This window comes from Molothrus ater, chromosome 22 (assembly GCF_012460135.2).
Source record: "Molothrus ater isolate BHLD 08-10-18 breed brown headed cowbird chromosome 22, BPBGC_Mater_1.1, whole genome shotgun sequence".
Lineage (NCBI taxonomy): Eukaryota > Metazoa > Chordata > Aves > Passeriformes > Icteridae > Molothrus > Molothrus ater.
The window spans coordinates 8,091,171-8,117,529 of NC_050499.2; the positions used below are offsets into that span (position 1 = coordinate 8,091,171).

Here is a 26,359-nt window from a genome sequence, read left to right on the forward strand (position 1 = left end):
GGGAGAAAGATGGCTATCCTGGTTGGGACTCTTGAGTTGTATAGTCGTGGCAGTCTTGAAGTGTATTTCCAGAATTGTTAAGTCTGTCAACTTCCCATTCTGAATGTGAAACCAGGAGGATGTAATCTTTTATACAAAAGTATAGTCCACTATTGTATGTAGTGCAGAGCAGTGTGAACAGTCACCAGCCAGGCAGCTCTGGGATTTCTGTGGCTTTGCACTCACAATGCTCCAGATTGTGTGCAGAGCAAACTCTTCTTCTAGTCTTGCCTCAAAGAAACTGCTCATAGCTGGGGAGGTGCAGCCACAGAAGAGGGTGGAAAAGTTCTAGTCTAAAACTCATCGCACATTACCCAGCTGATTTTTTTCCCTTTTCTTCTCTACAGGTGGCTGTTAGTTACTTGAAATACTCATAATTTTTCCCCCCCTTCCTAGGCACAGAACAAAGCAAACAGAAAAAAATTGCTCCCCGTCCAACTTTCCCTGTGAAACAGAAACCAAAAGAAAAGGTGAATACTGTTTTTTATACAGTCAGTAAAATCTCAAGCACCTGGAACTTCTGTCTGGAAAGTAGAACCATATTGCTTAAGCCTTTGCAGATTTTTTTTATTTGGTTCTTAAAGATGTTAGGCTTTCCCTTGTGGCAGTATGTGGATAGCAAAAACCATGGCCTATGCCTAAGATTCAGTTTAGATGTTACTTTGGTATCTAAGATTTGTGTGTTGGAGGGTGGAGGCTAGCTTTTCCCTAAAAAATGCAACCACTTTAGTCTCAGAAATAGCTCAGTCATGGAAAAAAAGAATTGTCCTAAGTAAACCTGAGGAGAAGTGAGTAGAGCCTGTTTATACCCAGAGTTGCCCCACTGCATCCAAACACCAACCCATGCTTTGATGAAAGAACAATGTGATGGTAAAGCACATGGAATTAGGAGTGAACTTGCATATGGAATGCTCTTAGGGAATGGTTTGTAGAATGGTCATTTCCCTGCAGCTTTGTAATACTTGCTAATTTTGTGCTGGTTTGGGGGTTTGTCTGTAAATTATTTATGGTATTGGATGTAACTGCTGATTGAGTTCTAACGTCCAGAGTTGGGATTAATGCAGGCTCCTTTGCTTGACCAGGAAAAGCCCCCTCCTCTAAGCAAGCCAGAGAGCAGCACACTGAACTTGCTCAGCACTCTGACTAACGGCAGCAGTTCCAAGCAAAAGCCACCTACAGATGGAGTCCACAGAATCCGAGTGGATTTCAAGGTAGAGGACAAAATGTTTTAAGTATTTGAATGTCCGCTGGCTTTCAGACACTGGAACTAGAGTCCCCTGAAAGTGCTGGCAATAACTGCTGAGTTTGTGTGTCTGGTACCTTTCGAAGGGAACCACCAAAATAGGAGCCTCATGACAAGTCACTTGGTTGATTTTTAAAAGCTTGTTATGCCTTTTTTTTTCTTATAATTAGAGTACTGGATGAAGAGACACTTAAAGCTTTAAAACCTTAACTGTCAATGTGGGAGGATGAGCAAGAATTTGAGGTTTATGAAGAATGATTCCATTAAGATGGAACTTTAAAACCTTACCACAACTTGAGCCAACAAGATTTGGGGAAAATGTTAGTAACTTGTAATTCACAACGTTTGGGGTATATCTGGGGTTTTAAAATGATAATTCATGTACATTTTTGAACAGTGTTGAAATAATAATAAAATATTTTCCTAATAATTTTTCAGTTCATCTATAAGTGTTGATACTGGAGATCATAGTGGGGTCTCATAAGTGTTTTATACAAATATGGAGCTTTAATAAAGTATAATTCTTCTGAAATTTCACTTCTAGTAATACTTGTGCAATTGTGAAAAGCCTTGTCCTGTTCCTTAGGTTTGCTTTCCCTAGAAGGAAGGCTCTAGCATGCCACTGAGTGCTCTCGGCATGAACAGCGCCGAGGTGTGACTCTCCCAGAATACACTGTAAAGTAGACTGAGGTAGACATTGAAATTATATCAGTTTGAGGCATCTTAATCACAGGCCCCTGAACTGAACAGTGGCGGGAGCATTTTGTAGTGATGTTGTGTTGCCTTGTTCTGCATGGTGATGTGTCCTTTTGTACTTTCAGGAGGACTGTGAAGTGGAGAATGTTTGGGAGATGGGTGGGTTAGGCATCGTCACCTCGGTACCTATTACTCCCAGGGTGGTGTGTTTTCTCTGTGCCAGCAGTGGACATGTGGAGGTAAAGCATTGTGTTCTGCTGTTGATGACTTAATTGCAGCACTGTATTGTTACAAAAATAAATAAATAAAAATTATAACGACCTTAATCCAGAAGAAATCAAAATAATACCGGTAAATCTGTCCTTGCTAGAAATTGTCCCAAGATAATAAAGTGCAAGGTATTTAAAATCAGTTTGGGAACTCACATCTGATATAAAGCAAGAGTTTTGCTCTCTTTTAACCTGAAATAAAAAAGACTTCCCAATGGTGCTGACAGGTTTTAGACAGCCTTGACTTTTCCAGGTGTGTCCATACCTGCTAAGAGGTGTAAGCTGTTACAGAAACATAACTGGAAAGGTTCTGATGCTGCCTAAAGAGCTGGATTGAGATGTGTTAAATGCATTTCCAGGTTTAGCTAGGTGCCTTCTCGGCATCTTCAGACCAGCTGACCTGGGTCCTATTGCTCTAGGAGGGCCTGGGTTCTGATGAGTGGAGAGGGGAAGAGGGGGTTAAGTTCTGGATGTGGACATCAATGCACTTGAGGTCCATGAAGGCCCTGTGGGCCATGGAGCCATCCCCTTCTTAGTCAGGGGCCTCCAGGGGACAAACGATTCCCACGTCCCCTGTGAGCCTGCAGTGTCTGTGCTCTGAGGATGATTGTTTTTCTGATATGACCACTCTTGTACAGGATACAGAGAAACTAGAAGAGCTTTGTAATGGCGAAGTGGGCTGAACGGAGGGAGAGAGACTCTCTTTGCTCTTCATGTCCCTGCTTCATGCACCAAGTGTGTCTTCTGGTGTATCTGGCTTGTAGTACAGGGAGGAAGTGAGGGAGGGAGATCCTGAAGAGCCCTATAGGCCTTTATCAGTGCTCAAAGCACTTAGTTAACAGGTACCAGACTCCTGGTGGCTGTGAGGTATCCAGTTGCTATTTAGATTACCTGAAATACAGAGTTTACCTCCTAAAATCTTGTTCTGTCAGTTGTAAAGCAGAATTCAAAATAGTTCAGAGCACAAGCGGGCTGGTTTGGGAACTTGGAGCAGTTCCTGCTTTGCTAAAACCTGCCTCTCCCCCCTTGCAGTTTGTATATTGCCAGGTCTGCTGTGAGCCCTTCCACAAGTTCTGCCTGGAGGAGAGTGAGCGGCCCCAGGAGGATCAGCTGGAGAACTGGTGCTGCCGTCGCTGCAAGTTCTGCCACGTCTGTGGGAGACAGCACCAGGCCACCAAGGTACCCCAAAACTCTGGGATCCCCACTGCTCCCAGGGCTCCTCTGCATCCAGAGGTTGGCCAGCAAGCATGTGCCAGGAGCAGAGCCTCTGTGCGCTGGGGAGGAGGCCTCTTGAGTTGCTCCATTGCAGCTTCCTTCTCATGACCTGAATGGGGGTCCAGTAAAAAATTTAAAAGTCCAGAATTTTGCATCCCTTTGCAGGGTGTCTGTACCAATGATTTTTTCCCTTATTCCTGTAGCAGTTGCTGGAGTGTAACAAGTGCCGAAACAGCTATCACCCTGAGTGCCTGGGCCCAAACTACCCAACAAAACCCACCAAGAAAAAGAAAGTTTGGGTAAGGGATTTTGATTTATTTTTTGGATAATTCATTTGTTGACTGATAGCAATGCCATGGAGCAGAGCTCTGCAGGTGATTTGCTCTGATGCAGTTCCTCATCTCTTCAAGGCAAGGTGCCTATTGCCTCAGAAGGTACATTTGGAAATACTGAGGTGGCTGGTTGGTAAGATGTTCTGAGAAAGCAGAATTGTTAGAGAGATTACCCCTTTTTTCAGTTGTAGTAAGTCATAAGATCACAGTAAGTTTTTTGGTCATAGTCCCATAACATGGAAGAAGGTCTTTAAAATGGAAGTGTTTGGTAACAAACCTGTTGATACCAGTATTGAGAGACAATTTGGAGTAATTTGCTAATTTGTGTCTTTCAAGCTTTTGTTCTAAGTGCCTGTAGTGTATTTGCTAAGACTTTGTGTACGTTTTTCCTTCTACAATGTACAGAGTTTAAAAACTGTTAAAATAGGACTGTATATTTTAGATCAGAAGAAATGCCACAATTACGTCTGTTTTAGGCGAGGGAAAGGTGATATTTTCTTTAGTGCAAATATGGAGGACAAAAAAACGATACTGTGATTTAGTTTAGGTTTTTTTCTTGTTGTATTATAACCATCTTACCATGGAGGAAGTGAGCTCAGTTCTCTTCAGTGAAAGTTTCAGCATTTAAAACTCCTTGTTCTGTTGGGTAACATCTCTGCACTCATGAAATAATAAAAATTATGAAATGTGTGGAAAGCACAGAAACTGCTGGATAAAAGCAAGTAATTCTTGCCAAATGAATTCTTTTTCCAGATATGTACCAAATGTGTTCGCTGCAAGAGCTGTGGATCAACAACACCGGGCAAAGGATGGGATGCACAGTGGTCTCATGACTTCTCCCTGTGTCATGATTGTGCCAAACTCTTTGCTAAAGGTACATATGCTTGTGATTCTTTACAGCAGGAGCTTCCTCAGCTGCTTGGGTTCGAATCAGCCACTGTGAGTGGGCAGGGGGCTGGCAAGGCACCTGAGCTTGGCATGGTCCAGGCAGCAGTGCAGGCTGGCTGTGGTTGAGCCTGAAAGTGCATGTAACAGTTCAGACTTTTATAAGTTTTTGTTTGCAGGAAACTTTTGTCCTCTCTGTGACAAATGCTACGATGATGATGACTACGAGAGCAAGATGATGCAGTGTGGGAAATGTGACCGCTGGGTCCACTCCAAGTGTGAAAACCTGTCTGGTAAGGAAATGCTCATCCCCTCAGTACTGAAGAACATGAGGCAGTGATTAGACCAAAGCAATCAAGTCTTGGACCTTTCTATTAGAGTGTTACTTTAACACACTCACCTCTTGTGACCTACCTGAAAAATGCCTGTGGAGTAACAACAGATAAACCAGTGCTAATACCAATGATATCCTGAAAGCACAGGATCCTCAAAGGCAGTGTCCCTTTAATTAGCTGTACAAGCGGCTTTTGTTACATGAAAAGTCTCAGGCAGTAGGTGCAGGGCAGGGATTTTTTCCCCGTATCCTTCAGTAAAGCAATTCAGATGGTTATCCTATCTTCTTTTGTCTCCAGATGAAATGTATGAGATACTCTCCAACTTGCCCGAGAGCGTGGCATACACCTGCATTAACTGTACAGAGCAGCATCCTGCAGAATGGCGTCTGGCACTGGAAAAGGAGCTACAGATTTCCTTGAAGCAGGTTTTAACAGCCCTGTTGAATTCCAGAACCACCAGCCACTTACTGCGGTATCGACAGGTAAGCTGGAGCCTGTGCCCTGTTACTCTGGCATTCAGCTGAGTTGTTGAGGTGTTGATGTGCTTCATCCTGCAGAATTGTCTGCATCATACTTGGAACAGCATGTGCTGTGGTTTAGTTACATTTTTTCTTTCTTTTGATGATTCCTCTGGAAACAGAGAAGTGGGTATCTGTGATACAACTTGGAAGCTGAAAGGAAAATAGGGTAAAGTTCTTCAAGGAATAGGAGGATTTAGCTCTGTGATGATGAAGGTGCTTTTCTGACAAAAGAACAGGATCTTTGTCTTGAAATATGCACTCAGAAATAAGACTTCTGAGCAATGACTTGGATCCTTTTGGTTGATGGTTCTGTCGTGCTGTGCACCTTACAGGTCTCAGCAGAAAGCTGGTTAAGAGCTTTTCTTTGTTGCCCCTACATTTTGGACAGAAATTCAGGCCTCCTTTCTTTCACATTAGCAAGAGTCTTTGGACCAATAAATGGGCTTGGGAGGGTATAATCAGGAGCAGCTAGTTAATAGCTTAGTTAACGTCCTAATTTCAATAGTTAACTAATTTCAATAGTTAACGTCCCTCTGTCTTATTGCTGGTGTTCACAGGCAGCAAAACCGCCTGATTTGAATCCTGAGACAGAAGAGAGTATCCCATCCAGAAGCTCTCCTGAGGGTCCCGATCCTCCCGTCCTAACAGAAGTCAGTAAACAGGAGGAGCAGCAACCTCTGGATCTGGAAGGAGTGAAAAGAAAAATGGATCAAGGAAGTTACATTTCTGTGGTATGTCATGTTCCACTCTATTACTAGACGCTCTGAATTGCTTTATCATATATGGTGTTCATAACTGAGCACCTTAAGCCTTTACTTTAGGAACAAGGAAGCAGGTTATTGTGCTGCTAAAAATAGTTCTGGCTGGCACCAGTTTATATTGGTCCAGACACAAGTAATTGATGCTTTTGTGGGGCTCTCTGTAGCCAGCAGTGGTACTTGGTCAGACCCCAGTTTGCTGTTAGTCAGACATTTATGTAAGTAAGTGTTCAGGTCATCCTGAACATGAAAATTCTGACTGAAGGTCTGGCCAAATTGCCCTGATGCAATTGGTTAACTGGAAACTAAGGATTCATGGGCAGAGGGGTGATCTCTTCCAGTGTCATTTACAAAAAATGCTAGTGTTGACCAAATAAATTCTCTTTGCATACACCAGACTTTTCCTTCTTTTTTTTTTTCCTAGAGAATTTGTAATCTTGAGGAGCACTGTATATTGCAAAGTGCTTGGCGAATGTTGTGGTGCCAGATTTTGACCAAATCCTCATGAGACAGCTAGTTTAGCAGATTTAAAACCAGTCAGCTGAAGTGAACGGCTGTGGGTGTAGCAGCTGTGCCAGCCCGTTTACAAATTTAGAGGTCTTCTTGCTTCATCACAGCCAAATTCCCTTTCTGCTTTTAAGTTGATGCTCTGGTTCAATCTTACAGTCATCTGAATGTTCACTTGAACATTGTCTTCAAAAATTAGTGGGTGATATAGCTGTGCAAAAGACAATCCTGTTAATGTGAAGTTTTGTGGATTTCTTACAGTTGGATTTTAGTGATGACATCGTGAAGATAATTCAAGCAGCCATTAATGCCGATGGCGGGCAGCCAGAGATTAAGAAAGCCAACAGCATGGTCAAGTCCTTCTTTATTCGGGTGAGCTGGCCCACAGTTACTTTGAAAAAATCTCCTTGGTATCCTACCCCTGCTTGTTGATGTTGGAGTCTAAAGGGCCACCACATTTAGCCTTGCTTGGGTGTTTCCAGGAATAAAATAATACATTGTCAGAGTTGTTAATGTTAATGAAATGTTACTAGTTGTGCTTTTACAGTACATCTTGGCTGAACATCTTTGAAGTTTTTGATATGTTGTCTAACTTTTCTAATGGGATGTTTTTTCCTTTAGCAAATGGAGCGTGTTTTTCCATGGTTCAGTGTAAAAAAGTCCAGATTTTGGGAGCCAAATAAAGTAACAAGCAAGTAAGTAATTGTTCTGTATCCAACTGCGACGCCCTGCCGTTTGCCAGCTGGCCAAGCAAAACGTATTGAAAGAGCCTGTTTGCGGAGTTGGAATTTCTGGTTTTCCTTTTTTCGTTTCCTTTTTTTTTCCTAAGAAGTTTCGCAGTAATCCCATTCCAAAGTGTTTTGTACACACTTCTTTGTTTTAAGCAGAGTAAGCAAAATTCTTTATTAGAACTAGGTGTACTGTGTGTTGGCTTGTCAGTCCTGACCTTCCTTCCCTCTCCTTCTCACATCCCCATTTGGGGTAGCCCTCCTGCATCTGTTACCCTTCAAAGATGCAGACAGCCACATCACAACCCTTAAAATGTGACTGGTGGGGAACATATGTGGGCTGTAGGTGATTAATGGAGCTGTTGCTGGGGGGTGAATGTCAGCTAGGCAGGGCGTAGGAACCTCTGTGCAGCCAGGTGTGACACTGACTCCTTGCTCATCTCAGCAGCGGTATGTTGCCAAATGCGGTGCTGCCCCCATCGCTCGACCATAATTATGCTCAGTGGCAGGAGCGTGAAGAGAACAACCGCACTGAACAGCCCCCTCTGATGAAGAAAATCATTCCAGCTCCAAAACTCAGAGGGCCTGGAGAGCCAGATTCACCAACTCCTCTACATCCTCCTACACCTCCCATCTCTGGTAAGAGAACTGATGTCAGGACTGCCAATCCCAAACCCAGAAGTACAGCTGTCTTGGAGACCTCTGTGACCTGAAATCATTCAGAGGCAGTAACATATGAGATGTTTCTGAGCCGAGCTTGGATCCAAGAATGCTTTTGCACCCACCTCTTTTCCCCCCAGAATGAAGGTTGTGCCCGGGCTGACATGTGCTTTGGTTTCCAAGCTGGCTATTGAAAACTCTTCTACTGTGTTCACTTACTGACAATCTGTTCAGATAAATTTTTGCTGCCCTGAATTTCAATATTGTTCTCTCTTTTAACTCTTAAGGCTCTGACAGAAGCAGAGAGGATAGTCCTGAACTGAACCCACCTCCAGATGTAGAAGACAACCGGCAGTGTGCATTGTGCCTGAAATATGGTGATGATAGTGCTAATGTGAGTATCTGCCCCATTCCCATTTCTGGAGGAGTTCTGGACGGGTTTTGTGCGTTGTTGTGTCCCCAGGAACATCTGAAGAGAGCATTTCCTTCTGTTCTTTAGGATGCTGGACGTCTTCTCTATATTGGCCAAAATGAATGGACACATGTGAACTGTGCTTTGTGGTCAGCAGAAGTGTTTGAAGATGATGATGGTTCTCTGAAAAATGTGCATATGGCTGTTATCCGGGGAAAGCAGCTGGTGGGTACAAGCAAAGAACACTTTGTTAAACTTCATGCTGATTTGGAATCCAAGATGGGAGCCCAGCTAAAAGATGGCTCGTGTGTATTTGTTCTTCTCTGTCCTTTCCTTGCAATATTTTTTAACACTATATGGAGTAGAACTGACTGAAGATGTTTGGAAAGTTATTTTATCCTTGCTCAGTTCAGAAATATTATGGAGACCAAGTGAAGCTTGCAAATGTGAGGACTGGATATGAAGCACAAGCAGGAAGGTCTGGGAAAGGCCTGGAAGAACCAGTCCACAAATGAAAAAATTGTTCCATGTGAGGAATAATTCTTCCTCTCGCCTCCTCCTCCATGTCTCTCGCTTGTCTGTGTGAGTCACTGTAGTGAAATGGAGCAGCAATGAAGCGGGAGATCAAGCATTACTCTAAACTTCTGTCTGTGCCAAAAAACCCCAACTGACAACAGCAATGGTGGTCTGGTTTTAGAAGAGATTAATTTTTTGTTTTTTTCTTTTTTGCTTCTGCAGAGGTGTGAGTTCTGCCAGAAGTCAGGCGCCACAGTAGGCTGCTGCCTCACTTCCTGCACCAGTAACTATCATTTCATGTGCTCACGAGTCAAGAACTGTGTCTTTCTGGATGATAAGAAAGTTTATTGCCAGAGGCATCGTGACTTGATCAAAGGAGAGGTAAGATTCTTCTTTCACTCTCTGCCTCGCTCTCTGAAGGTGGGGTTAGCCTGTAACTATGAGCACTTTTTAGAAGTTTATGTTGAGTGTTGTGCTAACAAGGACTGGACCTCATTGCTCTTAAAAAGAAGTCAGTAATACAAGTGGCCTGGGGAAGTTTGGCAAGTTTGGTGCTGTGTGGTAGTTCAAAAACCAAAAGAGCGAAATAAGGTTCAAGTAGGACAAACTATGTAGCATGCATGTGGTGGTTCCTTTAATTAACAAGTAGTTTTGTTGGTTCTTGTTCCAGGTGGTTCCTGAGAATGGGTTTGAAGTTCTTAGGAGAGTTTTTGTGGACTTTGAAGGGATCAGTTTGAGAAGAAAATTTCTTAGTGGCTTGGAACCAGAGAACATCCACATGATGATTGGTATGATCTAGTCTCTGGATGCTTGATCCCCCTTTGGTGCTGGAATCTGGTTCACAGAACTGTTCCTCTCTCTGCTCAGGTTCAATGACAATAGACTGCTTAGGAATTCTGAATGACCTCTCGGACTGTGAAGATAAGTTGTTTCCCATCGGCTATCAGTGAGTATAAGCTGTTTCAAGACTCAATGTCTTTCAGTATATTTCATGTCAAGCAAGCACTGAGGTAACCTATGGGAAAATTGACTGTAGTTTTTCCTACGCTGTTGAGGAATCTCTGATTAAGGGTGTGCAATGTGTTCTGGCAGGAGGGCTTTGGCCAATGTAGTTTTGAGAAACGGAGAATTTAAAACAGAAATGAGGTTTACTCAGCTGTTGAGTAAACTGGTTTGTTTGAATTATCTTCCAGGTGCTCCAGGGTGTACTGGAGCACAACAGATGCCAGGAAGCGCTGTGTGTATACCTGCAAGATCATGGAGTGCCGACCTCCAGTCGTGGAACCTGACATCAACAGCACTGTAGAGCATGATGATAACAGAACGATTGCCCATAGCCCAGTTCCCCTTACAGGTAATCTTTTAAGGACTTCATAGAAGTATATTCTCTGAATGGTTTTGCCATAGTGCATCTCTTAAAACAAATCTCTTAAATTTGGGCTACAATCCAATTCAGGCTTCCGTGTTACAGCATCTCAAGACTTTAAGCTCCTGGATATACTGCTTTGAAAACTTGAGCCAAACAAACACTGCTGCAGGGATGGTTTCTAGTCTACAACTCAGGGAATCTTCTAGTGATCTAAAACTTCAGACTGTGTTTGGTCTGTGATATGGGGTTTATTCAATACAATGTTGAATATTGTGGTTCTGTGTTTCCAAATTACTTACTTGTATCCAAGGGTAAAGCTGTGAAAGATTTTTAAAATGTTTCTAGTCGTTGTCATTGTTAACATAGAGTCTTAAACTCTATAAACATATAGTGGAATTTCATGTGTAAGATGAGCAATTGCTACAAATATTTGAAAATGTTCTTACAAGAAGAAACCAGACATTATCTGATGTCAGATCTTTGACTTTGTGTTTATTTAACAAATACTCTGATTCTCCAAGTGGAACGTGATAGTAATATATACTTTATCAGATCGTAGCTTTTAGGGCTCAGTGATGGCTTATACTGTTGTTTCCTTTTATACAACAACAGAAATTCTACCGAAAGACACCCGAAATACACCTGAAATTGTAAACCCACCGTCACCAGATCGTCCCTTGCATTCTCAGACCTCTAGTTCCTGTTACTATCCAGTGGTCTCAAAGGGTCCCAGGATCAGGGTGCCGAGTTACCCCTCCGCACAGAGGTCTCCTGGCTCGCGGCCGTTACCCTCTGCAGGTATTTCTGCTGCTGCTGATTTTGATTGAGGTTTATTGTGGTAATATTTTTGATTTAGTTCCTGTCTTTCTTGGCTTCTTTCAGAATGAGGTGTTCAGTTTACTGTTTTTAGAGAAAAGCAGTGAAATGGCAATAGGTTGAGGAGGGGAAGTTCTAACAATACACAGTAGAGATGGCCTGCAGAGAAATGTACAACTAAAACAAACATTCTCTTGGGATGTAGAAGAGGCAGGATTTGCACCACATAGTAGTAGTGAGCCCAAAACATTGTAGTATCAGTTAGGGACTTAATATCTCAGTATTTTTCCAGAGAGAATCAGAAATCTGGTGTTGTAATTCAGCAGTTTCTGACTAGTGTTTTTTCTTTCAAACTGATGTTGAAAATTCACATCTAAAGTTGAGATGCCAAACCCTAAAATACAAACTTGCTGAATCCTGGTTGAAGGTATCAGGTTTTTAACATCTATCTAAAGTATAAACACTGTATGTTGGTGTTGTTTGGCTAAAAAGTTCTCCTGGGCTTTAATTTCTTGTGTTTTGTCTGAAGGAATTGGATGTGCATTCATTGTGAAGATTTAAGATCATCTGACAGTCTCTCTTGCCTTTGTTTCTCAGGAAGTCCTACCCCAGTGACCCATGAAATAGTGACAGTGGGAGATCCTTTGCTGTCCTCGGGGCTGAAGAGCATTGGTTCTCGGAGACACAGCACCTCCTCTCTGTCACAGCAACAATCCAAACTCCGGATGATTTCCCCTACACGAGCTGGGAGCACTTACTCCAGGCACAGCGTGTCTTCAGTTTCCAGCATGGGGGCCTCTTCAGAATATGAACCTACTGTCAAAAGTACTGACCGCTTTGTAGGGTCAGTAAGCACAGGTCCTCCAAGTGCTCCAGTTCAAAGTTGCTCTACCAGTTCAGGCTCCCAGAAAACAGTGGCTACAACTGGAAATAAAACTTACCAGCTGGATGCATCTCAATCTACAGAAGGGAAACATTCCAGCAGTTCAGATTTCGTAGCCAAAAGTGCACCTTCTAAGGGAGAGAAGATCAAAGCCTCAAAGGACCCAGATTATTTGTCTCATACTTTTGTTTCTGGAGGAAGCTCCAAAGTGTCCACTCAGCCAACCAGTTCATCAGCCATGGAAATGAATAAAATAGGAACCTTTCAAGAGTGTTCAGGATCATTTTCTTCCAAAGAAGCAATACCCTTTCCACCTTTGCATCAGAGGGGCCCAAGGAAAGACAGAGATCAGCACATGGAACCTTTACTGCCAGAGAAAACAACTGCGGTTGATGAGATGGATGCAAAAACCTTGAAGGCTGCTGGAGTAAACAATAGATCTCCTGCAGCAAGTGAGCAGGTAGTTACTGCCCCCAGAGATAAACGTCATAAAGGCAAAAAGTTAATCAAAGACAGTTTTAAAGAGAAGCATTCCCTGAAATCTCTTACAGAGACAAGTCAAGCAGTAGGCAGTGATGAACTGAAAGCAGACTTTGGCAATCAGGGTTTGGCAACTGAACAAATTAGTCAGAGGTTATGTAATAATATTCCCGCTGAAAAAGCTGGTGATAAGTCTCCGTCTTCACAAGGGCCATCTAAAGGGACTGCAGTGCAGGCTGAAATAGCCCCTAAGGAATCACAGGCACCCAGGAAACGCACCGTTAAAGTTACTCTGACTCCTCTCAAAATGGAAAGTGAAAACCAGTCTAAAAATGCACAGCAGGAAAGTGATGCTGAAACTCAGTCTGCAGGGGCAGACCTGGCTCCTTTGGCAGAGCCCTCCTCAGCTTCAGAAAGCCCAGAAGAGAACCCTGTAATTCAGGGAAGTCCAAATGAGCCACCAACACAGGAATCTCAGAATAACACATATGAAAATTTGGCCATTCAAGATAACAGCTTGATGCTCCAGGATGGTGCTAAAGCTCAAGAAGAAGGCTCATACAAGCGGAGGTATCCAAGGAGAAGTGCTCGGGCCAGATCCAATATGTTCTTTGGATTGACTCCTCTGTATGGTGTGAGATCCTATGGAGAGGAAGACATTCCCTTCTACAGTAACTCAACGGGCAAGAAGCGAGGGAAGCGGTCTGCAGAAGGACAAGTGGATGGAGCAGATGATTTGAGCACATCAGATGAGGACGACTTATACTACTACAATTTCACAAGGACTGTGGTTTCCTCAAACACAGAGGAGAGGCTCGCATCCCATAGCTTATTCAGGGAGGAGGAGCAGTGTGATCTTCCAAAAATCTCACAGCTCGACGGTGTGGATGATGGAACTGAAAGTGATACAAGTGTCACAGCAACAAGCAGAAAAGTCAGCCAAGTAACTAAAAGGAGTGGCAAAGAGAATGGGACAGAGAACTTAAAGCTGGATAGAACTGAAGAAGCTGGTGAGAAAGTCACCAAGAGCTCCACCGTCCACAAGACTGACCCCAAGATTGATAACTGCCATCCTGTGAGCAGGGTTAAAGCTCAGGGTCAGGACTCTCTGGAAGCGCAGCTGAGCTCGTTGGAAACGGGCCGCAGGGCTCATGCAAGCACACCTGCTGACAAGAACTTACTGGATACTTTCAACACAGAACTTCTGAAATCCGACTCTGACAATAACAACAGTGATGACTGTGGGAACATACTCCCTTCCGACATCATGGACTTTGTGCTGAAGAACACTCCATCTATGCAGGCCTTGGGAGAAAGTCCGGAGTCCTCATCATCTGAACTCCTCACGCTTGGGGAAGGTTTAGGTCTTGACAGCAACCGTGGCAAGGATATGGGTTTGTTTGAGGTGTTCTCCCAGCAGCTGCCCACCGCCGAACCAGTGGACAGCAGTGTCTCTTCCTCCATATCTGCAGAGGAGCAATTTGAGTTGCCACTGGAGCTTCCTTCTGATCTCTCTGTTCTGACCACTCGCAGCCCTACGGTGCCCAGCCAAAATCACAACAGGCTTGCCGTCATTTCAGAGTCTTCACTTCCCTCCTCAGGAGAGAGGTCAATGCTGGCCTTGCCTTCCACAGAGTCTGGGGAGAAGAGAGTGACAGTCACAGAAAAATCTGCCTCAGGAGAAGGCGACACAGCTCTCCTGAGTCCAGGGGTAGACCCAAGCCCCGAAGGACACATGACTCCTGATCACTTCATCCAGGGTCACATAGATGCAGAGCACATAGCCAGCCCAGCCTGCGGCCCTGTCGAGCAAGGACATGGCAGCAACCAAGATTTAACAAGAAACAGTGGGACTCCAGGGATCCAGGTGCCAGTATCACCCACTGTTCCCCTCCAGAGCCAGAAGTACGTGCCAAACTCCACTGACAGTCCTGGCCCCTCGCAAATCTCCAACGCTTCGGTGCAGACAACTCCACCCCACCTCAAGCCAGCTGCAGAAAAACTTCTGGTAGTTAATCAAAACATGCAGCCCCTGTACGTCCTCCAAACTCTTCCCAACGGTGTCACCCAAAAGATACAGTTAACACCTTCTGTTAGTTCTGCACAGAGTGTGATGGAAACCAACACTTCAGTGCTGGGGCCTATGGGGAGTGGGCTCACACTGACCACAGGATTGAATCCGAGCTTGCCTCCATCTCAGTCATTATTCCCTCCCACGAGCAAGGGTATACTGCCCATGTCCCATCACCAGCATATACATCCCTTCTCCACGCCTGCTCAGACAGGCTTCCCACCAAACATCAGCAGTCCTTCACCAGGTCTTCTAATTGGGGTGCAGCCACCCCCTGATCCTCAGCTCTTAGTGTCTGAAGCTAGTCAGAGGACAGACCTTGGTACTGCTGCTTCTACACCAGCTGCTGCCCTGGGCAAGAAACGGCCCATATCTCGTCTGCAGTCACGGAAGAACAAGAAGTTGGCTCCTTCTGGAACCCCTTCTGCTATAGCTCCTTCTGATATGGTCTCCAACATGACCTTAATTAATTTTGCTCCTTCCCAGATTTCTAACCACCCCCTGGACTTGGGAACCATTGCGAATTCAACATCCCATAGAACCGTTCCCAATATTATCAAAAGGTCAAAGTCTGGGGTCATGTATTTTGAGCAAACATCTTTGCTCCCCCAAGGTGGGACCACTACTACTGCAGTGAGCACATCTCCCAGCATTATTGGTGCAGATGCCAGTCACCTCCCAGCAGGGCCTGTATCAGGCCTAACGTCGAGTTCCTCAGTGCTGAACGTTGTATCCATGCAGGCCACAGCAGCCCCTAGTACTGGCGGGTCAGTTCCTGGTCACGTTTTGGGACAAAGTTCAGTAACATTAACAAGCCCTGGATTATTGGGGGACCTTGGTTCAATAAGCAACCTCCTGATCAAAGCTAGTCAGCAAAGCCTTGGTCTTCAGGAGCAGCATATGACTTTGCCACCAAGTTCTGGGATGTTTTCGCAACTGGGAGCATCTCAGACTCCGTCTACGGCAGCCATGACAGCTGCATCAAGCATTTGTGTTCTACCCTCAGCACAGACAATGGGCATGACAGTTGCTCCATCGTCTGCTGACCCAGAAGGCTCCTACCAGCTTCAGCACATGTCACAGCTTTTAGCCAACAAAACCGGGGTTGCATCCTCCCAGCTGGACCTTAGCACAGTTCCAGCAACCACACAGTTGTCAAGCTTTCCGCAGCTGGTCGATGTTCCAAACAATACTGGACTTGAACAAAGCAAGGCTTCCTCATCAGTGATGCATGCCAGCTCAGCATCTCCAGGAGGCTCCCCATCACCTGGGCAGCAGTCTGCGAGTAGCTCTGTGCTGGGTGCCACAAAAATGAAGCCAAAAGTCAAACGCATCCAGCCATTATTAGACAAAGGGAATGGAAAGAAGCACAAAACCTCTCACGCATGGACTGGTTCTTCTGAAGCTCACGTTCCCGAAAAAGGGGCTGTTGCTGTACCCCCAGTCTCAGTTACAGGGTAAGAGGAGAGTTTGGTTTTGCTCATCCCTGAGGTTTTGTAACAGTATGAGAGAATCTTGCACTAGTTTCTCCAGCAAGTTGTGCAAGTCAAGGCAAATTGTGAAGTGCAACTTTTGATTCTGATGTGGAGCTGGAAGCATGATCTGGTTCTCTGTATCTTGCAAGCTGTTGTTGTTACTTGTGTAATTCTGCAGAACTGCCAAATCCGTGTTGGCAATTCCCAATGGATACATTCCTGCTTTCCAGTCTCATTTATGGCACACATGGGTTGGCAGATACTTTGAATGTTCCCAAATCTTTTTCTTCCAGGACTCCTGCTGTGAAGACAGATGCGCAGGATGCAGCCAGTGTAGATCAGCCATTGCAGAAGCCACATGGGCAGTCTGCAGGGTAAGGGTTGAACAGACCTTTCTGTGTGGTTCTGCTCGCTTGAGCTGAAGGACATTTGTTTGGAGAATGCAGGAAGTCTGGCATTCCTAGTTAAAATGCCTGGGGAGCTTTCAGTGGGGAATGTACAGTCACAATTTGATGCAATATGGAATCATTTTGCATTAAGCTGCATGTAGTTCTGGGAAGCTCAGTGCCTGCTGAGGAGATGCTCATTCAGCGATGTCTGATTGTGTGTTGGCCTGCACCTTAATCCTGAGTAGGGCTGACACCGAGAGCGGGTCACAGGCTGTGTGGAATTAGGCTGCTGCCCACAGACTGACAGAGGCTGCAAACAGAAATGCTACTGAGTAGAATCCTTTTGTTTGTTCATTTCCAACTGAATTGATGTCAGAACATTTGATCTGGAAAAAGATTCTTGCATCTGTCTAAGACTGCTGCTCAGGGTTGGTGAGGAAATGAGGCAGGTTGTTAGCTGTTTTTCTCCATGTTCTCCTCCTTCCCTCCCAAGGCAACCAGCTGTGGTCCCAGAACCTCAGTCAACACAGAACTCAATAAATGAGCAAGAAAATGCAGGTATGTCACTTCTTCAAAAACACCTAGTCTCAGAATTCTTCAGGATTGGGAAAGTGGTGTTTGAAGATCTGATTTTTGTGTTTGTCATTCTGTCAGGAAAAGGATCAGAACTATTAGTTTGTGTTACCCTTGCTATAAGGGGAGGAAAGGTTGTTGCTATTTGTAGATCTTGGACAAATAGTTTTGTCTCTGTTTTTAGTTTGTGAGAATTTCAGCACTTGAGATTTCACACTCTTACTGCAACACTCTAGAATTTTTTTCTTGGCTGGATTTGCTGGTGAAAAGGCAAGTCAGTAAGTTATTTTCAATCGTGGAACACCAGGTGTAAAAATCGTTCTTTCCAATTCCCATCTTCATGCTGACTTCTGTCTTTTCTAGGCTCAAAAGCTCTTGAGGAAGAAGAGGGCACTTTCAGCTCCCCTCTTATGTTTTGGCTTCAGCAAGAACAAAAGAGAAAAGAGTGTCTTGGTGAGAAGAAACCAAAAAAAGGTTTGGTTTTTGAGATCTCTAGTGATGATGGTTTTCAGATCTGCGCAGAAAGCATTGAAGGTGAGAACTGCACAGTGTTGGTTTTAGCTGTCCTTACTAGAAGTAAAATTATTACTTCTGAGGACCTCTTATTTGCTTAATTTATAGATTTAAAAAAAAGAGAAAGAGAAATCTCTTGGTTTACAGCCCTAGAACAATCCTAGTTCCTGATAATGTCTGGATTCTATTATTTATTTTGCAGTATAATATATTCAGAGACCTATTATATATATATCACTGACCCATTTTGTTTTATCAATTGACCAATGATGTTGAACCGTAGTTTGTCAAGAAACAGGCAGTGTGGATCACACAGTGGAGTATTGGGTGTCCAGACTTTTCCTCCAGACCAATTGCTGAACACCCTGCCTTATGCCAATATGAATTTGCAAGAGAATGAAAGCAATTAGATCCAAGGATCTTAATTTATGGCCTGTGGAAAGTTGGAAACGTCATATTCTCCAATTAGTTTATTTAAATATGAGTATCCCAGTGCTCGGATACCCTGTCACCATTTGTCATCTGTGTGTGTGCTGCAGATGCCTGGAAGTCTCTGACTGACAAGGTGCAAGAGGCCCGTTCAAACGCCCGCCTGAAGCAGCTGTCCTTTGCAGGTAACAGCCTGTGCTGAACATAGGAGAGCAAGTAGATCTTTCTGTGAGGGTCTTAGACTCTCAGTAGTTCCAGTTAACCTGCTGCAGGCTTTATGGAGGGTAATTTCTTCCCAATGGAAGGATTAGAAACTCTCACATAGAATGCAATAGCTAATACAGTGCTGCTGTGACAGCTGTGTGGTGTCCCAGCTCTTTGTGACAAGCTGCTGTATCTTCCTGCTCCAAGTCTGCACTGATAATTAGTGTTTGTTGTGCTCTACTTCTTGTTCCAGGTGTGAACGGTTTGAGGATGTTGGGGATTATCCATGATACTGTTGTGTTCCTGATAGAGCAACTGTATGGAGCAAAGCACTGCCACAACTACAAGTTCAGATTTCACAAGCCAGAGGAGGCCAATGAACCTCCTTTGAACCCACATGGCTCTGCTCGGGCTGAAGTCCACCTGAGGCAAGTGTGAGCCTTGTCAGTATTGGGGTTTATGGCCCTTTGGCTCCATCACTTATGCTGTGGCAGGGCAGGAGCAGCAAATCTCGGCAGCACTAGAGCTCTCAGATAAATGTTAAAAACTGGCACATGAAAATCAACCATTCAGCATCTTTGAATTCTGCATATTTTCCTGTGCCACTTTGTGGCCCCTTTGGTTTAACAAAGCTTTCCTTTCCTGGCTGAGGCTGTTACTGGAGGTTCTCAGAACCTGCTGTGTCTGCCCTGATGCACTGGGCTTTAAGGGAGGGCAGAGTAGGGGAGGTGTGAGACAGTAAACATGTCAGACTGTTGTGGCAACCACGTTTATTTTCAGTCAGTAAAACAAACTCCCTTTGGTCTCTTTAAATTGCAGGAAATCTGCATTTGATATGTTTAATTTCTTGGCGTCTAAACACCGACAGCCACCAGAATACAACCCGAATGACGAGGAAGAAGAAGAAGTGCAGCTGAAATCAGCTCGGTATGCAGCAGGGCTTAAAGGTTCAAAGGGGAAAATAGTATTGAGGTGTTAAAATGAGCAGATCACACTTAGTTAAGGGTTGTGTGCTTTGAGGGGTATTTAAACATTGAAAGCTGTCAAGCACTGCCAGATATAGAGGTGACTTCTGCAGTAACAAGAGAAGTGACAGCTGAAGGTGACCACCGGACTGGTCTGCCTTCAAATGCTTCTTTTCCTTGACAATGAAAACAATCTGATGAGAATTTGAGGAGGAAAGAAAGGAAATTATCTTTTAGATATATATATATATATATGAAAACACTGCATTTATTTTGATTGTATTATCTGAAGGTTGCAGTGTCTAAATTGTACAGTGTATAAATTACTCCACCTTGGAAAGTGCCCCAGATAATACATGGCACAGAGTCTCGTATACAGGTCATCACTTAGCTGTGCCTCTTTGTTCCAGGAGGGCAACCAGTATGGATCTGCCAATGCCCATGCGCTTCCGGCACTTGAAGAAGACCTCCAAGGAGGCAGTTGGTGTCTACAGGTACGGTTTTGCTCTGGTACCATTGTCCATAGGATAGGGGAAGGTGGAAACTGGAAACCTTCTGTGAAGCCAGACTGCAAAACTGAGGGCAAAAGCAGGCTTGAGATTTTTTTCCCTCTTCCTCCTCTCTGCCCAAGTTATGTATTTGAAAAGTAATCCTCAGCAAAGACCACTTGCTCCTTGCTGGCTTTACCTTGGTAATAGCTCAGATGTAGGCAGAGTGACCTGGTTGTGGTCTTGTTAGTGTTCCCTTAGAGAAGGGTTAACAGTATGACAACAGTGGTCCTTGTCACAGCCTGTTTTTTGCAGCCTTTGCAATCTGATGTTTTTGAACTTTGCTTGTCTCGTTTGAAATAATTTGCTTTTCTTACTGCATTTTAGGTCTCCTATCCATGGCCGGGGTCTGTTCTGCAAAAGGAACATCGATGCAGGTGAGATGGTGATCGAATATTCAGGCAATGTCATTCGCTCCATCCTCACTGACAAACGAGAGAAATACTACGACAGTAAGGTGAGTTTTGGGCTTTTGTAGGTGTTCTTAAAGAGTTTGGGAGAGCTAAAAAGTGGCTGTGAAGGTAGGACAGGCCTATAGAAAATTCTGTTGGGGACGTCTCAAATTGTGTTTACTGATTTCTTGGGTTATTTTCATTCTAGCTGGAGCTTTAGAGGCACTTCTTTCCCTTCTGTGGTCTGGGCAGGGTCTCAGATTAGTCTCAGTGAATGTGGGCATGAAATGATTCAGGCAGGAGTGTGTGAGGCCCAGTGGAGAGTGGCTGCAGATGCTCCTCAGAGCTGGGCTGTCTGCTGGGGCAGGTGTGCTGCCCTGCCTGCACTAATCCTCCTCTGTCCTCCCTGCACAGGGCATCGGGTGCTACATGTTCCGCATTGATGACTCCGAGGTGGTGGATGCCACCATGCACGGGAACGCAGCCCGCTTCATCAACCACTCCTGCGAGCCCAACTGCTACTCTCGGGTCATCAACATCGATGGCCAGAAACACATTGTCATCTTTGCCATGCGCAAAATCTACCGAGGGGAAGAGCTCACTTATGACTATAAGTTCCCCATTGAAGACGCCAGCAACAAACTGCCCTGTAACTGCGGTGCCAAGAAGTGCAGGAAGTTTTTAAACTAGAACTTCCGTCAGCTGCAAGTGAGCCCTGCAGGGCCTGGGGTGAACCAAAGCTTGGAGTGAGCCCCTCCCCGGCCACTCAGACAGGACAGAGAGGCCAGAAGCAGGAGTGAAGATGGACTGGGCTCAGGGACCTGAGACTGGCGGCTGTGTTTGTCCGAGTCCACATCTTCATGTCTCGCATGTGCACACTCACCCTTGTGAGAGACATGGGCGGCTGGAGAAGATCAGCATGGTTATGTTTTTGCTATTCTCATTTCCCCCCGCCCCCATATTTGTTTCTCAGCGTGGGGCTAATGAGTGGGAGAGGAGAGGGGAGGTCACCCCAGGCCCAGGCACAGGGCAGCAGTCGTGGGTCGTGTCCCTCTCTGTCTCCTGGCCAGAGCTCTCCTTCCTAGGGCTGAGTCAGTGGTTGGGTAGTGCAGTATTTGAGCTTGCCTCCTGGGGAGAAGGTCTGTGCCTTGCCAGCGGCCCCCAGGGACTGCATGTCTGCAAAACACTATGTGTGAGTGGGAGTAGGTGTGCGGGGGGCTGGCTTGGCTGCTCCTGAGGAGAGCAGGAAAGAGCAGCCCACAACTAGACACAAGAAGAGTTTGGCTGACATATTGCTCTGAAATCCCTGCCTGAGAGCAGGGGAGCTCCTGGCATTCTTTGGCAAGGAGGGCTTGTGCCAACAGTTCGGGCACTGTAAATCTTTGCTAGCAAAGGCTCCCGTTCACCAGCACTCCCTCTGGGCCATGTGGGAGGGAGGTAGTCCTCTGGGTCCTGTCTCCAGCAGCTGGGTTCCTCCTCTGTCCAGCGAGCTCCTGGCACAGCCAGCCAGCAGTGTCTCGAGGAACTGAGATCTCTAGAGAGAGGAGGGAGTGTGAGCCAGCCCGGCCTTGGCCGCACACCGCTGTAGAGCAGGAGCTGGGAAGGACTGGTGTGGAGGCACCCGCTCTGCTCTGCTCTGCCCTGCCACAGTGTCCCAGGCCTGGGGGGGCAGGCAGGAGAGTGCCCCTGCAGCCTGCCATGGTCAGTCGTCTGGGTGTAGTCATGTTGTGTTCCCCAGAAGACACAGAAGGACACCAAAACGGAGCCAAAGTTCTCTGCAAAGGCAAGGCCAAGTGCCAGCTGGGCTCGTCTGCAGCATCCCGACATGCATAGGAAACGCAGGAGGCATTGGCACAGTGGATGAGGAACCAGGCCAGGTCTGAGCAGGTTGAGGGACACCACTGTCCTGGTTGGAGCAGTGTGAGTTCTCCTCCCTATGGGGTCTGCCCTGTGCCTCAGAGTAAAAACCAGAGAGAGACAAATGAGAGACCCAAGCCTGACGGTGACAACATTGGATTCTGCTCTGTTCTGTTTACAGTTTAGTATTTAAGGTTTTATAAATGTAAATATATTTTGTATATTTTTCTATGAGAAGCACTTCATAGGGGAAAGCACTTATGACGAGGCTTTTTACAGTGGTATTATCCTAATTTAAGAGAATCTCTTTTTAATGATTTTTTTATTTTCATAGGATGGTTCTAGGAAATACCTGGCTGGACACAGTCTGAGCCTTTCTCCAGTGGGGGGGTTGCTTTAGTTTTGTTTTCTACTCTTGTTCTGCCTTTTTGACTTTAGTAACTGTCTCCGGGAGGGTTGACTGGACCTTAAACTGTATTTGCCCATAAGGATGGGGGCAGGAGGGAGAGCTGCCCAGCATGGAATGAGTTTCGCTCTGTGGGAGGACAGTGTGTGACTCGGGCAGATAGTTTGATTCTGCCTTGCCCATACTGGTATCCTGCAAGGGTTTAAAAAGGAAAAGCAAGACAGGATGAGACATGACCCTCAATACCTCTTTGCTGGGAGGCCAGTCTGAGACACACACCTCCTGCCAGAGTCTGTCCTTCAAAGGCAGATGGGTTTTTCTGCGCAGAAGGGAAAGCAGAAAGCGCCCGAGCTTTTCCGAGCTTTCCTGGTGGTTAGGTTGCAGTTGTTACAGGAGCCACTCTTCCTGGAGCTGGTGTATCCAAGGGCTGCTCTGAACCGGCACTGGCAGTTGGTGGGGAAGGGACTGGGAGTGCCTGCTGACTCCCCAGGTCTCTCAGAGGGGCATCCCCCATCCACTCCTCTCTGGTCTTGAGACTTCTTCCTCTGCCCTGAGAAGGAACAGTGGCGCTCGGAGGTTCAGAACCTGCCGATTTCCTTTTGTTATTGCACTGTGTGAGGATAATTTGTTGGTAACTGTTGAAAGCAAAGTCACGTTGAGGCTGCATTTGTTACTGAGATGATTTGATGCACTGACAGTTTGGGAACGCACATACTTTGAGGAGCCCAGAGAGTGCCCACCCGGGGGATCTGGGCCCTGTGGCCCGGAGCACAGCTGCTCTTGGCCCTTTTCCTTCCGTTTCTGACGCGGGGCGGGGGCATAGCCCTCGCCATGGCAAAGCCCCTGATTTATCCCAGAGCTCAGCTACGCTTTCTCACCCCGCGCTCCCCGATTTCCTGGCTGCAGGAGGAGGTTCCACTGGGAAGCGCTGCCCAGAGCCACCCCGCATGGGGAGAAGTGGGAAGGAGGGTGGAGGGGAGCGCTGTGCCTCAGGAGTCCCCAGAGCCAAGTGCCAGGCACCCTCCTCCCCCGGGACCAGCCGAGCCCGCGGGCCGCCCGCTTTGCTGCTATTCCCGTGGCGGCTGCCTCGGCAGGCGCCGCTGTGGCCAGTGAAACTCTCTGTACCCCCGGGAGCTGCACCCGCTGTGGCCAGCCCGGGCTCGGGGGACACCAGGGCAGCTGAGCCTGCCTGCCTCGGCCCGGGCTGGCCAGGAGCGCCCAGCTCCCCGTGTATGAATGTATATTTTATAAGGACTGACGCAGATCATGGTATCTGAAAATACTAAAAAAGGAACCTTAGGGCGTTTTTGGGTTTTTTTTGTACAAACCGACATGTTTTTTTTTTAAGGAGAAGCGGGTCATTGCAAAGGGCTGGGTATCTTTTTTTTTCTGGTTTTCTTTCATTTCAAAGCAATACCAAGTTCTTCAGCAGGACGGTCTGTGCAGAATCATGCCATTCACCCATACACTGGTCCACTCTCAACACTTGCAAATTTTTTTATAACTATAAATACAATATATATAGGAACTAATATAGTAATGCACCGTGTAATGAAGCCTAGTTCAGTATCGGTTCATGGCTTTTAATTCTCTTTAACACTATAGATAAGGATTGTGTTACAGTTGCTCACAGCTCCAGGAAAGCCTTGCTGCTCACTCCCCACTGGCAGCCAGGGCCAGAAGCTGGGAGCGGGTGGTTTGGCCTTTCCTGGCCCTTCTTGTTACAGTCAGTACTTGTACAACTTGGTTTCTTCCTTTCCTTCCTCTTGTTTTGGTTATGAATGTTGGGGTACCACCTACATATAGGGAAAAATGTGCTCTGTGCTTTCCTGGTATCTTTTTAACAAGGTACAGTAGCTTCGTCTATCGGCCGAGAACTATACTTGTGGTGTTTCTTTTATTGAACTTACAGTCTCTTTAGTAACTACAGATAGGTGAATAATTGTTTCAAAAAACAAAAAAAAAAAAAGGAAAAAAAAAAAGCTCTGCAAAGGCAAGGTTATGTTCTAGAAATACATTTCTTGACAACTTATCATGTATAACAAAACTTTTTTTTTCTTGTGTTCTTCCAATCTACTGGTTGGTTGTTTTTTTTTTTTGTTTTGTTTTTGTTTTTTTGGCTTTGGTTTTTTGGGTTTTTTTAAAAAAAGAGGAAACGTGTCTAAAGTACATCAGTGTTAACTCCCTGCCACAGGGAAGAAGGAAATACTTTAATAGTTTAAAAAAATGCTGAAAGCTCTGCAAAAGACTGAATGTAAAAATAAAAAGTGTACATAGTTGTAAAAAAAAAAAAAGGAGTTTTTAAACATGTTTATTTTCTATGCACTTTTTTTTATTTAAGTGATAGTTTAATTAATAAACATGTCAAGTTTATTGCTGCAGAGGGCTCTCTCCATTTCTTCTTGAGAACTGAGAAGCTGCTTCTTCTCCAAGACGCTCCCAAGGGATGGGAGCCCCTGGCCAGCACCAAGGGCTGCACGGGGTGTTCAGTGCGGAGCCCTCGGCTCCGGTGTGTGCGAGTGACCTTGGGTCACTCTGGGGGCACTGGCCGGGCGGTGGGGCCTCAGCCCAGGCTGCAATAGGACGAGGCAGGGTGAACATTAACTGGGCTGTGGCAGCCTGCTTGTGCCTGCAGCCTTGCCATAGGCCTCAGTGACACAGCAGCATGGCCACAGACAACGACAGGGCCGTCCTGCAGACCATCTTCAACCCCAGCACCCCTTTTGGGGATATCCCAGGGTTGGATGAGGAGGAGGAGGATGTCCAGGACGAAGGTGAGTGATGCTGCATCAGGTTCTCGCTGGAATTGCCAGCAGGGTCCTCACAGGGCAAGCAGGTGGGCAGGGAAGGAGGCTCTGCAGGCTGGGAGCAGAGCCTGCTTGAGGAGGCTCCCTGCCCTGTGTCTGTTCCCTTCTGGACAGGGAGTGCAGGGTGGCAGTGGGACTGGGCCCCGTGGGTCGTCCTGGTGCCTCCACTTCCCAGTCACGGTCTCCCGTTTGCACTGCAACAGTGGAAGCTTTTCCGTTGGAGCTGCTGGATCAAGTGCGGGAGCTGGAGCTACAGGGGGTTTCTGCGGCCGAGTCAGGAGACATCAGCACGGCCCTGGAGCGGTTCAACGAGGCCATTCGCCAGCTGCCCGAGCGCGCCTCGGGCTACAACAACCGGGCCCAGGCCCTGCGTTTGCGCGGAGACGTGGCAGGTGAGCAGCGCAGGTGCGGGCGGTCTCCTGGAAGCCCCAGCCCCTACCAACACCTGCCCTCGTTGCCAGGTGCCCTGCAGGACCTGGACGCTGCCATACGGCTGAGCCGCGGCCGCGGCCGTGCCGCCTGCCAGAGCTTCGTGCAGCGCGGCCTCATCCACCGGCTGCAGGCGCGGGACGAGGACGCCCGGCGGGACTTCGAGCGCGCAGCGCGCTTGGGCAGCGCCTTCGCCCGACAGCAGCTCGTGCTCCTCAACCCCTACTCTGCGCTCTGCAACCAGATGCTCTGCGAGATGTTCGGTCGGCTGCGCAACCCCGATGGGACCGGGAGCGACTGAGACGGGCAGGAGATGGGCTGGGTAGAGCCGTGCTCCTGAGCTGGCCCAGGCAGACATGTCTGAAAGGTCCAGAAAAGGTCCACCTCAGGTGCCAGAGCTCCTGTTCCTCCCTCTGGCTAACAGCCAGGGACGGGAAAGTACCAAAGCACCTTGCTGTGTTTGTCTCGCTGTGCTCCACCCCGAATAAAGCTCCCTCTGTTCCCAGCACCTGGGCTCCGCTTGTGGCATTGCAGGAGGCATTGTGGTGTGATTCCCAAGCGTGCACAGCCCCGGTGAGATGGGTGGCGCGGTGGGCGCAATTCTGGGCCCGCTTCCTTGCAGATGGGAGATGGGAAT

At 46.4% G+C, this 26,359-nt stretch overlaps 2 protein-coding genes across 2 annotated transcripts in view; both read left to right on the forward strand.

Annotated features, from left to right (window-relative positions):
• The window catches only part of KMT2A (lysine methyltransferase 2A), a 39,989-nt gene extending 15,122 nt beyond the window's left edge, over nt 1–24,867 (forward strand). Inside the window, 29 exon segments of the mRNA XM_036397427.1 lie at nt 436–509; nt 1,122–1,250; nt 2,104–2,217; nt 3,280–3,426; nt 3,666–3,761; nt 4,548–4,668; nt 4,859–4,972; nt 5,312–5,496; nt 6,093–6,266; nt 7,062–7,172; nt 7,422–7,495; nt 7,974–8,167; nt 8,476–8,582; nt 8,688–8,825; nt 9,339–9,497; nt 9,787–9,904; nt 9,984–10,062; nt 10,310–10,470; nt 11,098–11,283; nt 11,899–16,192; nt 16,504–16,584; nt 17,093–17,157; nt 17,536–17,706; nt 18,225–18,299; nt 18,572–18,746; nt 19,138–19,245; nt 19,694–19,777; nt 20,159–20,288; nt 20,638–24,867. Coding sequence (XP_036253320.1) covers nt 436–509; nt 1,122–1,250; nt 2,104–2,217; nt 3,280–3,426; nt 3,666–3,761; nt 4,548–4,668; nt 4,859–4,972; nt 5,312–5,496; nt 6,093–6,266; nt 7,062–7,172; nt 7,422–7,495; nt 7,974–8,167; nt 8,476–8,582; nt 8,688–8,825; nt 9,339–9,497; nt 9,787–9,904; nt 9,984–10,062; nt 10,310–10,470; nt 11,098–11,283; nt 11,899–16,192; nt 16,504–16,584; nt 17,093–17,157; nt 17,536–17,706; nt 18,225–18,299; nt 18,572–18,746; nt 19,138–19,245; nt 19,694–19,777; nt 20,159–20,288; nt 20,638–20,913 — 7,940 coding nt within the window. The 3' untranslated portion in view covers nt 20,914–24,867.
• Nucleotides 24,868–25,151: 284 nt separating this feature from the next.
• Nucleotides 25,152–26,023, forward strand: TTC36 (tetratricopeptide repeat domain 36). Its single transcript, XM_036397428.1, has 3 exons — nt 25,152–25,260; nt 25,497–25,685; nt 25,755–26,023. Exons 1-3 carry the CDS (start codon nt 25,152–25,154, stop codon nt 26,021–26,023), a joined length of 567 nt encoding a protein of 188 aa, XP_036253321.1.
• The last annotated feature ends 336 nt before the right edge of the window (nt 26,024–26,359 follow it).